The sequence below is a fragment of the Athene cunicularia genome, assembly GCF_003259725.1.
Source record: "Athene cunicularia isolate RWA chromosome 2 unlocalized genomic scaffold, athCun1 chr2_part1, whole genome shotgun sequence".
Taxonomy (NCBI): Eukaryota; Metazoa; Chordata; class Aves; order Strigiformes; family Strigidae; genus Athene; species Athene cunicularia.
The window spans coordinates 130,925,409-130,940,763 of NW_020799095.1; the positions used below are offsets into that span (position 1 = coordinate 130,925,409).

A 15,355-nucleotide genomic window follows, 5' to 3' on the forward strand; every position below is an offset into this window, starting at 1 on the left:
TATGGGGTGGGGTTCCTGTTGGAGTCTCACAGGGATCTTCACTGAGGTTGTTTTTTCAAACATTCAGAAACTATCTGGAAAAGGAGGTGAGTGAGGAGACAACAAAGTTTGCAAAATGATTCCACAGAGCAAAAAATTAAATTAACTGTGAAGAACTGCAGGATTTCATTACACTTTAGCATGTGCATGATAAAAGGGCAGCTGAATTCAACGACAATAAACATTAAGTCATTCCAGTGAGCTCCAAATTAGGGCTTTCCATTAGTTGTTATTGCTTAATAAAGAGATCTTGGAATCACTGCAGATGGCTATTAGCTTACAGTTTGCACTTCCACTCAAAGTTCACTAGGAGTCAAAAGGCAATTAGAACCATAGGAACAATTAGAAAAGGAACAAAGAACAAAACAGAAAACATGATTCTGCCACTGGATAGTCCTTAGTGCATCCAGATCTTGAGTACTGCTTGCATCTTATCAAAATAATATAAAATAACAGATACAGATGGGGGTGATAAATGTAACAAAAGCATGGAATGCCTTCTGTAAGAGGAGAGGTCAAAAAGTCTAGGATTCTTGAGTTTCAGAGATGTAACTGAAGTGGGATGCAACAGAAACATGTAAAAGCATAACAACATTGAGAATATGACAAGATAACAATTGTTCACTGTTGCTTATGACATACAAAACTAGGGCACTATGTGAAATTATCAGGGAGGGGTTTGCAAACAGACCAAGACAAGCATTTTTTTCTCCTAATGCATGACTAAACTATGGAACCCACTACTACAGTGAGGCTGAAGATATAAAATGACTCAAGACACATTTACATAAACCCACAGGAAGCTCAGCGTACTTCACGCATCGCTGTAGAAAGGAGTGAGTGAACAAAACATCCTGTAATACTTCTCCCTTCATGACTATAAATGTAACGGGATTACATAAGAAGGCTCTTGTGATTTTCTTCTCCAACATAAAATCTTTTCACAATGCCATCCAGATCAGTTACCTTTCCATAAGTATATTTGTCTGCTTCCACCATCTTCATCCATGGTTCTAGCAGAACAGTGAGGATATATTCTTCTGCTGGGTCAAAAAGATCCTCAAAAGCTGGGTCAATTTTCTGATAAATCATGTTTTTCTTACTCTGATGAAGTCCAATGTCCATACTGGCAGATGGGGCAATGTAAGTTGCGTAAAGGAACTACAATAAAACAGAATACTGTTTCTTAGCCATCGTTCATGCCAATAGTCACAGCTTATTGCAGGAGAGAACTAATGCATATTTGTCCCCCACTGCCCTGCTGTATATTTTGAACATTTATCTAATTACACCTGCCTTGCTTTTACCAATATTACTATTTTGTCCAAAATTCAGTTATTGTCATACTGACCTCCCTGCCATTTTTATTCCTACTTGTTAAAATGGTTAGATCACAAAATAACGCTTCATGTAATTTTTGCTTGGAGATATTTGACTGATTCTTATTTAGATTCAGATAACCACAATCATTACAGCAACTTCACTCTTCATGAAGTCGTACTGTTGTTTTGCAGAATGTGTGCTGGGCCAATTTGTGGAGGTGTCTTCTTCTGAACAGATAGGAATTTGTAAATTTAAGGTGAAAATTAATGAAAAATTATAAGATTTCATTCTGTGTGGAGATTCCCTTGCACAGTTCTTTGATATTGGAGAGACTCCATCATGGTACAAGATCCCTAACAGAAGATACCACTGCCCAGCTGAGGTCTAAATCTGTACCAAAGCAAGGATTACAATGTGATTTCTGTGAAGCACATAGAGTTTGCAATTCAACATGTACACACAGAAGAAAGCTGAACCTGTAGAATGTTTCCTTCTCACTAGCAGCTCATTCTTGAAGCACAGACTCATTTTTTTATTTCAAATTTTTTTTCCAAGTCCCCTAAGTCAAATTCCTGTTTTTTAAATATTTCATAATTGCTATGAAAAAGAACATTGAAAACTTAGAGAAAAACAGTTTCTTTCAGGAATATCTTGGAAGATGATATTCCAGAATATCTTTCTAATACATCGTAATTCTGAATGCAACTAGGAACTCAAGTGAAAAAAAGATGCCACCATAATAAATTTCATATACTTATAAATATTTTCACTTCTTCATATTGTCAACATCTAACTAATTTTCAAACATATGATCAGGGGATCAGGTTAGTAACATAAGTCAGAATTTATCTTTAGGATGGCACTGAGAAGCCCATCTTCCCTATTTATTATCACATAGTTTTGACAATGAAGAATGCTGGTTTCTGATAATTCCTTATGTTGCTAAAATCCAGCTGTAATTATCAGATGTACAAAGCAGTAGAAAAGAAGATAATACATTTACTCTGTGTTCAAGCAGTAATAAAACACTTGTGTTCAGATTTTAAGCACAGTGAGAGAATATTTGGGTACATTAAATAATTATGTTTGCATGTTTTAAATGAAATTCTGATTTTTTAGACTCTTTCTTTCAAACAGCAGCAGTACCAGACTATATCCCCATTACTTTAGACCTTAACAATTTGAAACAGACCCTTTCAACTCTCCTAGTATCAGGTCACTGAGGAATAGAGGGCTACAATGGCTGACATCCATCCCCCAGTTAGAACTTGTTATGATTACTATATTTACTGTCTATGCAGGATTCCACTCCCCTTTCTACATAGCTCGAATCACTGAAAGCAAAGATGGTTTGTGGCTACTGTGGCCTACATTATCAGTGTGATAAAGACCCGCAGGTGTAAGGATGAGGTCAAAGAATGAGAACATCCACAGAAAGAGTCCTAGCTGAAGAACACAACCACATTTATCTGAAATTATGCCCTTCTTAGCAAATTACCAAGTAAATTTAAATTTAACAGAGACAGCATTAATTAGATTCACAGTGATTTCAAAAGTTGGAAGTTATTTTGAAGACCCTAACACTAGTAAAGTTTCAGTTACATCATGTTCTAGTCTGATCATTTTGCATCAGACATATAAAATAGCCAAATTAGAAGGTAGCAGCCCAATGTTCTAAAGATGTGGTATCTTTAAAAATAAACTTTAAAATAAAATCAACTTTTAAAATAAACTTTTTTAAGAGGGGGTTAACCTTTTTATTCATCATTAGGGCTACATTGCTCCACCTGTTATGACTCATAAAACCACACAAATGATCTGTAAATTGGTGAAAAGGGTCCAAAATAGGTCTTCAATATTTTAACACACATTTAACCTGGTTTCTTAAATGGCTGATCGTTTTCTGCATAGTTTTAAGAATAAAATCAAACCAAACACTCCACAAGTTTCTTGGACAGAATTCTTTCCCCTGTGATTTTGTATGAAATGGGTTAACAGAGTCAGAAATTGCCCAGACTAAGGAATCTTAGGCCAAAAACTATCGACAATCTGCTTACATAAACACTTGTAATATATTTGCATATTAGGGACTGTCTTTGCAGGCTGCTCTACCTGCAGAACTGCCCCCAGTCCTGTATAATTTCACATGCAAAACTGGACCATAGTAAAGACAGACTTTTTCTTTCCAGAAAATTAGAGGTGGTTAAGCTAGCTATAGCAGTATACTTTTCCAAACTGAAATGACCAGACTGTAATCAAGAGGCCTCATCATTTTGGAAGGATGCAGATTTACAGTGTCTGAAGGTTTGGCATGATGCCATCTTTTTGCTAAAATTCTTGTAAGAATCCACTGCTACGGGATTTGACCCACCAAGTAGAAGGACGGCGTCACGAAGTGACAAAGTGAATGCATGCAATTGCAGATAGGGGAGAAATGAAAAGGAGCTTTCATCCCCATGTCCCTTGCTGAGGGTTCAGGTGCATTTGTAGATGTGCACTGATTTGAATGCAAGGACTGCAGGAAAACCAACTGCAAAGAGTTCTAGACATGTCAAAAAAAAGAGGAAAAGTGTCTGTGTTCACAGCTTTCAACACTGGGCAGTGAAGTTAGCAGGATAGAGGGGGAAAATACATTGTATTCCTTAAAAAGTAATATTCATAGCCATTTTTGACTCCCATGTCATGGAAGTCTTGTGATTTTCTGAATCTCAGAGAAATAGTGAAACTGTTGTATTGGCCAGTCTCCTAAAGGATCAACAAGAAAAAAATATATTAAATGAAACTAAAGGTTATCAAATTCATACAAGAATCTTAAGCATGTGACATCAAGTGCACATCAAACTTCATTTATTCAATATTTTGTTCCTTTTGTAACACACAAAGAATTTTCCTACCTGCCAGCTATACATTTTCCTATAAATGTATTAGAATAAGTGATGGATTGAACCCAAAACCCTATCTGAAAATTTGGTCAGAGTTTGCATCTTGAAATTACTTATAATGACACAAATCTTGAGATAAAAAATGCTTAAGAAATTCAAATTAAGACTTTGGCCTCACTTATGATTTTCCAAATCAGGGATTGTTCAGGCCTTGGGATTTGGTGTGAATTCATCCCCAGATGAGAAGGCTTTGATAAGCAGTCTCAGAATGACTAGAGTGAAGCGAAAAACACGAAAAATATTTAAGTCCAAGTGCTTTGTACTGCTGCCCAAAGGCGTGGATATTGCTCTGATCTAAACAAGGGGCTTGTGCAGCTGCTTGACAGAATCATATGATGGAAGAATACAATGCACTGGCTGGTCTTAAATGGAAAGGCTAAACTTCCTTAACACCCATCATCACTTTCCTCTAACATAAATCTTGTGTCTGACCCCAAGAATTCACATTAATGATAACTCCCTCCATCTAAATTGATTCTGGTCTTAAAATATCGTACTTCCCATAATTGTACTAAATTTTCTAACTCTAAGCAACTATATTTTTATGGAAAACTACAATATGTTTCTTTATTGCATTTCTTTCCCAATTTATTTTACACGCCTGTGCTTATGTTTATAGCAAACAATCATATATGTTCCTGGATGATGATAGTACTCATTATTTTTCTTATCCAACAGATTTCATTCTCACTATAGTTTCTTTCCCTGGATGAATGAATATACACCTTGGAATACATTTTCTTATTCTGTCATAAAGCGGAGATAAAAATGCCTAACAAATGGAACAATGAGCAGCAGATACACTGCAATGCAGGTTTGATCTTGTTTCTAACAGGAAGCAGGCAGAACACATACAGAATACTCTGGATGTCTCTTTCTGTAGTAAATAGCAAAATATATATGACAATGTGTTGCGTGAATCTCATCCACATTCTCTTAGGAGTATTTGGAATGATTAGCTTATTGTGCCAAAGGTAAGCACAGAATTTGGGAAGACATCTCTTCCATAAGCAGACCCTGTAGATTGGATGCAGCTTGACTCTTTACCATGTTCCAATGAAAACAAGAATAATTTTTGTCCAGCCTTAAAAGGCAAGCTTGAGAATGATACCAAATGTTGCAGCACATGTGTTGATTTGTTATGTTACATTTCAGCTGTTAGTTATGCTAATGGAACAGTTTCGCATACTTCGTTTTGATGTATTTACTTTAATGGCTATGTGTATGTAGCTCTCCGCAATTGCCTGGTAACACTGATTGTACGATGTTCTGCTGTCACCACCAGGCCAGCACTGGAAATAAGATAAGTAAAAAAGATCTGTGCCTTAATTTTCAGTTATGCAACCACTGCAGAAAGAGTGAAAGCTGGTGTAAAATGGAACCAAATTGAAAACCATCGTGGATCCTAACCTAAAATTTGGCCTGCAACAAAACATATATAAAAGTGAAGTCACAGTTTAGGTATGGTTAACTCGCACACCTGTTGTGAGCAGCGTCCCTAGCCACACATAGGCCTGGGCAGATGCGGGAGACAGTCAGTCTTAGGGGTGCAGTCAGTTGCCCTTAGCCTCAGGCCGCAAGTAGACCTGGAGGGGAAAACAACTAAATAGGATAGCAGATCAAGTTAGTCAGTGTGTGACAGGAGAGAGTGGGGGATCTGTGCCTCAGCCTCTGCTCGGAGTTTCTTTGCAAACAACACTGATTCAGGTGAGAATTCTGGACAAATATGCAAAATTCTGTCACTGGCCCCAGTAAAAACTCCAAGTAGAAAAAGAAGACAACTTCAAGGAAGTCCAGATGCTCAGTAACATAAACCATACAAAGAGATTATTCTCCATTGCTCTCTACAGATATTTGTCCCAACGACATGTGAAGTAGCTTTGCTCTATTACAGCATATATTGAAATATGCAGATAGGATATACTCCTACACAGGGTTTACAGAGGAAAACCAGACCAAAGTTTCACAAAGTGATTTTTAAAGTTGCTTGGAGTTCTTCTAATGATATCATACTGATGCAGACTCCTTCTCTGGCAGCATTGGGCTATCCTGCAGCCCATGACAGCTGTCAGCACCCATGGCCTATGGTGAACCACTTCACTTTTGGTTTATTCCCTGACTTAAAGTGCATGCTCAATTAGGAGTGCTCATTTATAGGAAAGACACGAGTTCTGCTTGACAGTAAATGAGGGTCTAAAGATCAAATGGGGGGAATGACAACTACATAAAAAGCATAATGATGCCCTGACAATCAGGAAAAGCAAAACAGGACTGACAACCGAAAAATCCACTTTCATGACTAAGGTCATTATCAGAGGTCTGGACTGTGAGACCTGCAATTCTAAACCACACAGGAGATGGAAGGAAAGGTACAGCAGAATTAAATGACTTAGAAAAAATATTATCTCTGAGGTTAACACTAAGCAGACAGTTTCCAAATATGACACAGAGTAGCAAAGGGGAGATTAGGTAAACTGAGTATAACAGATAAAACTGGGAACAGGCAGCAGAGCCTAGAAATCAAACTACGCATGTTTAACATTTAAATCAAGAAATTCCATGGAAACGATCCAAAGGCCTTCTTTTATTGTCCACAACCCAGATTTACTTTGGTGTGGGTTGTCAAGATTTGGAAACTTTTCTACTTTCTATCTTCTTTTCAGTCTTTACATTGAACAAATGGACTTGTGAAGGGAATGAACAAAGTATTTGTGAAGGGAAAACACATTATTTACAACTTACTTGAGCTTGCTTGCATATTTTAAAAGGATGAAGAGTTCCTTGGTAGAAAAGCTGATGATAAGCCTGTAGGTCAAACCAAAAGTACGCACTGTTCTTCCACAACTAGGGATGAAAAATATTTTAAGTTACTGCTACCCAAATATCACAGCTTTATTAAAGGTTGTCTTTCCAATGCAAGTAATTATGTAGCTCCTTGGGGTCATCATAAATCAAGCTCAATTTAAAGTGGATTTCATCTTCTTTTGTATACTGGCAGAAGGACATGTTTAATGGCATCATTGCTGTGATACTATATCTTTTATTGTATCTTTTCTGCATAATTTGCCATTAACATTGTAGTTAACATTTGAAGAGTAACCACATTTCAGTGGCATAAAGCCAGCACCAAAGAAGAAATGCTGATAATGGACATGCAGAATTTGTGCCATGGTGAAATAGTACTTTGCAGCAATAACTAAAACAATTAAATGTTGTGTACTTGACATATGTTACTGAGACTATCATTACATTTTTATTACATGCACTTCTGAGGCAGAGTCTTGGCCTCATTTCATAAATTCAAACATCAAAAGATCTTCCAGAAGAATTCTAGATCTTTCCCCAGGTCCTCTGTTTTAATCATGTGCTTATGGGGTTTGGATCTTAAAAATACCTTGAAACCCTCAACACTGGACAATAAAGTGTTCCAAAAAGATAGGGCCAGGGAACTTTGCTCCACAGACTGCAGCCTGCCAGACCTGGCACAGGAGTGAAATAGGCTCCACAGCTGTAGACAAAACCTTAAGGAAATAATTCTCAAAGGAGTCTGGCACCTGCAAAGGCTAGAGGACATGTGGGTGGGTGCCTATCACCAATGAAAAAATAAGTTACTTTTGTTTAGATTGCTATCTCTATGCATTTAACATTTTTAGCTGAAGGTATTCAACTTTGGAAACATTGGCTCTTGCCTTCTGGTAGCCAAAGGCATTTCTAACTACTGCTGCTGGATTCTGGGTTGTGCCAGCGGTGAAACAGATGTCCATCTTGATTGCATTCAAGTCTCCCCTAAAGACTAAATTTTTCTGCAAAGCCACTAAACACTGACTCAGATTCATAACTTGTTCCAACCAATCCTCAATTTACACCCAGTAATGAATGATGGATCTGCTGACTGCGGAGAAGAAATAGTGTTATGTTTCTCAGAAATCCAAGAAGCTTCGTGGAAGCAGAAGAACGTTTTTAAAACATTGGAGATTTTGGACATCACTAACCCAACAAGTAAGAAATAGGCAGATTATCATGAGTAATAGCATAGTGGATTTTCCATCTTTTTAAAAAATGTTTTTGTGGGTTAAGACCTCATTTTTTCTGCCAAGTTAAAGGCTAGTTTTTAAGAATGATTAGTCTTTTTTTATCCCTGATGGTACAATCAGATTTCCAATCGGTTTGAAACAGTTAGGATCTGACAGCTTGGTTAAGACTTGTCGTTAGTTTGAATATACACATGAACAGTTTATTGTCGTTGAGGGATTGGAGTCTCACAAGTAATAATTCATCCAGTCATCAATCTTACTTTTTTTTTTTTTTTTTTTTTTTTTTTAGTCTGGCTGCCCTCTATAACTTGGCATTCAGTCAACTGTGGACTAAATTATCACAGGGTAGGAAAATGCTCATACCTTATTCCCTGACTTCTCACAGAACTGTGTGAAGTAGTAGCCTGATCTGTTCTCCAAATAAAGAGACTGCAGCATGCTTTCCATTCTTGATCCCCCAAACACAACACTGCCAGCAGCACTTTTCCCCTGGACAAATAAAATATAGTCATACAGCAAGGAATAAGAGGCTTTCATTATTTTCATGTCAGCAAATTGCAATGGAGGGCCACGCAGTGTACTCAATTAGTATCTTCACCCCAAGAAATTAGACTCCATTTTCTACTACATATGCAATTGATCATCATTCTCGATAGCGTTTTCCCACTAAATATTCACATCCAATGGAGTAAGTCTGATGACTGAAGACATGCAGAGTAGCATCATGACCATAGCATCCCTTAGGTGGTTCCTCAGTGCTTGAAACAGAAAAACAAACCTGGCCTTAATTCTGTCATTAACTCCTTAGCTCTGAATCCAAGGAATTACAGTGATATTAAACTATATCACTTAGCTGTTAAAAGTTGTCTCAGCTCAGGCTACTGTGTTTTGAATCAAGAGAAGTTAACAGAAGGTTATTTGGTCAAGATAATTAACTATCATGGAACAAAAGATATGCCTCCCAGGATTACACCACTGACATCAGCAACAAAATCATGAGCAATTTAGGGAACAAAAAATTCCACACTCTTTACTGTGACTAGATCCTGGAGCATTTGAGGAAGAATACATCCATTTTGAAAATGCTCACAGAGAAGCCAAAGGGGGTTATGAAATAATAAATTAACTTCTGATGATCACAAGAGGGAAACTTTGGCTGACTTGCCATCTCTAGTAGTGGAATTGGGAGCAGATGAATATGGTGGCTGACAACCAGCTTCTTTCCAAACAGTAACAGGGATGGAGAAGGGTAGGAGGAAACAAGACTTCTGAAGCAGAGTAGGAAGATCCCCCTTCCCAGTATGAAGTTAAACTATGAATCCCCACATTCCCCTTTGCATCATATTTGTAATGGCAAATTGTGGAGTCCTGACTGTAGTCCTGGCCATCCAGAGGGACCTTGACAATCTTGAGAGATGGGCCTGTACAAACCTCATGAAGTTTAACAAATCCAAGTGCAAGGTCCTGCACACGAGTCAGGGCAATCCCAAGCACAAATAGAGGCTGGGAAAGGAGTGGATTGAGAATAGCCCTGAGGAGAAGGACCTGGGAGTATTAGTGGATGGAAAACTGAATATGGGACAGCAATGTGACCTCGCAGCCCAGAAAGCCAAACAGCCTGGGCTGCATCAAAAGAAAAGTGCCCAGAAGGTCAAGGGAGGGGATTCTCCCATTCTGCTCTGCTCTCATGACACCTGGAGTACTGCATCCAGAATAAGGAGAACATGGACCTGTTGGAGACAGTCCAGAGGAGGCCATGAAGATGATCAGAGGACTAGAGCACCTCCCCTGTGAGGACAGGTTGAGAAAGCTGGGGTTGTTCAGCCTCAAAAAGAGAAGCTCCAGAAGGACCTTAGAGTGGCCTTCCAGTACTTAAAGGGGACTACAGGAAAGATGGGCAGGGACTCTATTAGGGAGTGTAGTGATAGGATAAGGAGTCACCATTTCAAACTGAAAGAGGGTAGATTTAGGTTAGATATAAGGAAGAAATTCTTTCCTGTGAGGGTGGTGAGACACTGAGACAGGTTGCCCAGAGCAGCTGTGGCTGCCCCCTCCCTGGCAGTGTTCAAGGCCAGGTTGGACGGGGCTTTGAGCAACCTGGGCTAGTGGAAGGTGTCCCTGCCCATGGCAGGGGGGTGGAACTAGATGATCTTTAAGGTCCCTTCCAACCCAAATCATTCTGTCATTCTATGATTTTGATGTGAAAAATAAACAATCATGTGCTCAAGTGATCAGCAAACTCCATGCCCAGATTTCACAATATGGTTATTTTTTAGTTGAGAGGCCATGGGTATCAATACCTCCCTGAATATCAATACCAGGCTGTTTAGAGACCATTCCACAGACATGAAAGGTTTTGGGTATATTTTAAATTGCCATATCTTGACATCTCACATGTTCAATTTGTCAACATTTTAACAGTTACTGAGAAAAGGCTCTTCTGTGCAGCCTGTCCCTCCTGAGTTTTGCTGGACTGCTTATCAGACAATAACTCAACAAAGAAAATAATGACGTACACAACCAGTAAAGAGGAATTGTACAGGTGAAGCATTTTCCTCTTATGAATTTTACTATTTTAATTACTTTCTAGGGCAGATTCAATTTGCACTGTAAGTCTGCTATACTTTCCTAGGCAATGATTCCACTGAAGTATTTATGCAGTGAGTTTTCCATAATAGCCTGCTGAACACATGGTCACCACTTTCTAGTGAAAATAAACCTCTGTATATGCCATGATTTCCTATCAAATAGGTGACAGATACCACACACAAAATGCTGACATTCTAATTATACCTCTGCATAAGGCATTGACATTCATATAATCAAACCAATTTCTCCCCATCTTTGACTATTTCCCCTTTAATGCTACAAAGTAAAATGCTTTAACCCATGATTCAAGGCAACTAATATTTTAAAGTAGTACTTACCAGGAGCAGCTCAGCATAGGTGTACTTTCTATGACTCCAGCATTTTGAGTCTTCAGTGTCATCCAAAGCTACGCAATGAATCATGTCCCTGCTCACTGATTTTGGCCTGGATCCACAAACAAACAAAATTTTCAATATATATTTAAGAATAAGCTAGGACTGCTTATAAAATAAACATCTAAGAAGGGGCATGAGAGAGGTAGAATGACTTAGTGAATAGTAGAGGAAAAAGTACATGGAGTTCAAATTTATAATAAATATAAAAAAATGTAGAGGAATACTTTTTCATGTGGCCCTGTAGAAACCACGGACACAGCATACCTTTGAGGTCAAGTGCTTGAAACAGGTTAAAAGAATATTAATCTATGTAGAGAATATTAACTATTACAAAAGAGAAGGTAAAACATTTGTATTTGTAGAAATAAACCCTTTTGTGTTGTGGCACAAACAAATAAGAAATGATTAATCAGCCACAGAGGAACTCTCCATTCACACAATCTGTATCATAACTGTGCTTCACTAAGCAGATTATTTGATTAAAGAAAAATATACATGAAAATAGTAGGATCTAAAAGTCTTTCATAAATATTCAAAGTATATTGGTGTGCAGAAAGGTATACAATGGACTTCTATACTTACCACTTTCTGCTACTAGAAATGTCATCCCTTTGGGAGCTCTGACTTGATGGCAGGGCAAGTGATAATCTTGATGATCTCTTCAAAGAGAAATCTGGCATAGCTAGTTTTAATAAAGTTGTTGGTGAGCTTGTTCTACTTTTCTAAAAGACATAACAGAAAAATAAGGCAATTCTGATTATTTTTTTCCACCTTTGTGTTTTCTTAACATGTTCTCATTAACTACTCAAAAACATTCAAGGGTTTTCAGGACCATTTCTCCTTGTCAATCACAATATGTAAAAAAAATGTAAAAAGTTTCTCTGAATGTCTTGCAAGATTTTCCATCACACCTTAATAAGCACTATAGCTTTAAAATTACATTTTTAACAGGTAGATATGTTACATACACCTTTTACAGAATTACAGAGGATGTCAGCTGAAGAGCATGTGAACATGTTTTATAAATCTTTACTAAGATTACCTTAAGTAGCTCACTGTAAAACAGATACAATCACTCAGTTTAGGAGACAAAGAAGGCATTCTGCCACACCATCACTGACTTATTTTGAACAAAATCATGCTATAACTTTTTGGAGATGCCAATTGCATTCACAGTGCTCTCAGAAATTCACCAAGTGTTGCTGCTCTTTCTAAAGTCTTGCAAGCACAGTGGAAGAGCCAAAAGTCCAGATTTCTCACAGGAGAAAAAGATAAAAAATAAAAAAACAAGAAACAGTCCATCAGCTGATTCTGTGAGGTTCACAGGTGCCAGGTCATAATTTTATTCAAGTTCTGAACTCAACAGGGGCTGGGAAACCTGCAGAGTTAGGATCCTGCATGCCTGCCTGAGCTATAGCTAGTCCTGTGTCATCAGCACACCTTGAGAAGCCAGAAATGGTCTCTGTAAGAAGCATCTGCTTCTGGCTTCCATTCCTGCTGTGATCAGCAGGAATCTGGCTCCTGAACCCAGCTTCTTCTGAACAGGAAATCTGTCCCACTGTTTTTCCTCCATTATCTCCATGAATTAGCTTTAAAAAAATATATAATTGTAGTCTAAAACTATCCAACTCAAAGTAACAGGTGTGTGTGAACAGATCTGTGGCATATCCCATCCAGTTCTTGATACTGGAATCACAGTCTCAATTCACATTCTTCCAAGTGCCTTCTGTCCTGAGTCTTAATACTGTGTTGCTGAAAACCTGCAGCTTTCATTGCAGTTACCTCTCAAATTCAGGCTTTCAAGGAAGAAAAAAGACAAAACTGAAGTGGCCACATGCAAGATACACACTGTGAAAAACGGTCTGTGTTTTGTGTCTCATAGCCCTCTGCAGAAAGCAAAAAGCACATGTAGCTGATTGAAGGACTGTGATGACAGAAAATGGAAAGAACTCTGCCCCTTACAAACATGAGGGATAGATTCGGGGTAACTGCAGTGAAGTTGTAAGAATTATTCTGGATTAAGTTAAGACTGGTTGAAGAGAAGAATTCTCAGCAGTTCTGAGAATTTCAAGCTAAAACATCTGTCCGAAAGATTTACGTAATTGCCAGGATGTAACTGAGAAGATAATCTGACTCAATTTTATTACAACCTGTTGCATGAAGTATAGTAAAATTTTGTTGTATTTTTATACATAACCATCTGCAACAGACCCCCTTGCTAAATCTTCACTTCCTAACAACCAAGTACCATATTCTTGTTCCACTGAATTCAAGGAATTTTATCATTATTTTTGATGGGACAAGGCTTTGTTTTTCAATGTTGTGATACTACCTACCTGAGGAGGAGAAGATGGTACCCTAGGCATGCAAGACTTTGGTGTCAATGGTAGCAATGATACTATTTGTGGAAAAGGATCAATGTCCATCCTTGGTCTCTCTTGGCATGTGTGCCAGAGCTTCAGTTTTGCACTGGCAGTTTCCATTGCTGTTGAATGAGTAACACAAAATCTGGGACCCCTAGGAAATAGAAACTGATAAGTAGAACTTTCCCCAAACATTAAATACTGGGCTATTTGCTTTTTTTTTTTTCCTCATGATGCTGTTTACTGTATCAAGATATGGTGCTATACGAACCTAGAATTAAAAATCAGTTAGTAGATATGTTTAGACATTGCACTTTTCCAAATCTGAAACCAAACTACATAAATAAACTCGGGTTGCAAATTCTGGACCATTACATAGTTGCCTTTGTATGATTCTGCAGTAGAATATGGCCCATCCATCCTACAGCAAAAAATAAGAAAGGATTTTAGTTCACAAGCTATAGTCCACAAGCCTCGTGAGGCTCCACAGCAAAGTTCACAATTACAGGTATTTGTTTATGCCTGCAATTTATTGATCCCCCTTGGGGAGGAGAGAAAACCTTCAAAAATTTAGCTTATATTTTGGAAACAGGCTGGCATTTGCATCCTCACTTAAGCTGTCAATATGTAATAGGCGTTTTGTAGGACAGACATTGAACAGTAAAGTCTCAGGGTCAAATTCCACATAGATTTATACAAAGAGCATCCTCAGAAACTTGAGAAGGGCAATATGGGCAATAGGTTAGGGCAGAATTAACTTTCTATGCCTAGAGGGGTTTCTCTACCCTGCAGCCTGAAGTTTAGTTGGATGCTATCCAAGGCAGCTATACACAAAGTAGCTCAGATGCTCGGGCAGTAAAATAAAAAGGTGCTCAGTAATGCCTATCTACCTGGCTTCTCAGCAGATTGCATTGTATTTTAGGCTCAACTAAAAATTCAGAGGCAACATCTGCTAGTATTTAAGATGACATTGCTTCCCATAATTGCAATGGGATAAGTGAGATGAAATAAACCTAATAGGCTTATCAAAGGAAAGGGAAAGCTGTTAAACAATAGAAACTTAGTTCATGTTCATTTTTTCATACCAGTAAAGAAGTAGAGGCTTCACTACTTCAGGCTGAATCCATCTTAAATGCCTTATATTCCACTGATCTCCATGCAGTAGATCAAGTCTGAGTAACACTTCTGAACTGAGGAAATAGTCTCCACTGCTCAGCAGATACAGTTTTTTCATCTTACTGAGTTGCCTTGAGTCAACAAAAATAGTCACATAAGCATTTATCAGATGCTATACAGAATCAAGTACAGTTAATCCTACTGGTTAAACTATTGTCATACAACATGGTTTTAATTGCAAGTGGCAGAAGCCAAAACAATTTTCCTGCAAATTAGAGGCAGGTTGTGTGTAACGTAAAATGTACAGTGCCTTAGAATAGACAATCTGAATCCAACAGAGCCTTTTGTTAGAGCAGTTTGTCATATTGAATGCCCTACTTGTGAATTTAAGTTCTTTTATTATTTTTTTTTCTTTCTGTTGTCATCTGTTTTCCAAATCTCCTTCTAACAAAACTGCAATACTATGGCTGTCCTGTCTTCATGTAAACTTTGCAAACTGCAAAAAGAGTTTTATCAGCTTCAGCAGAGTCATTCCTGACTTACCTTGTCAGGAC

At 38.0% G+C, this 15,355-nt stretch overlaps 1 protein-coding gene across 1 annotated transcript in view; it reads right to left on the minus strand.

Annotated features, from left to right (window-relative positions):
- RGS22 (regulator of G protein signaling 22) overlaps nt 1–15,355 on the minus strand; it is a 60,408-nt gene that overhangs the window by 22,929 nt on the left and 22,124 nt on the right. Inside the window, exons 8-14 of the mRNA XM_026841502.1 lie at nt 14,771–14,932; nt 13,659–13,839; nt 11,905–12,044; nt 11,266–11,371; nt 8,702–8,827; nt 7,047–7,148; nt 1,006–1,200 (exon numbers count right to left, since the gene is read on the minus strand). Coding sequence (XP_026697303.1) covers nt 1,006–1,200; nt 7,047–7,148; nt 8,702–8,827; nt 11,266–11,371; nt 11,905–12,044; nt 13,659–13,839; nt 14,771–14,932 — 1,012 coding nt within the window. The remainder of the gene's footprint in view (nt 1–1,005; nt 1,201–7,046; nt 7,149–8,701; nt 8,828–11,265; nt 11,372–11,904; nt 12,045–13,658; nt 13,840–14,770; nt 14,933–15,355) is intronic.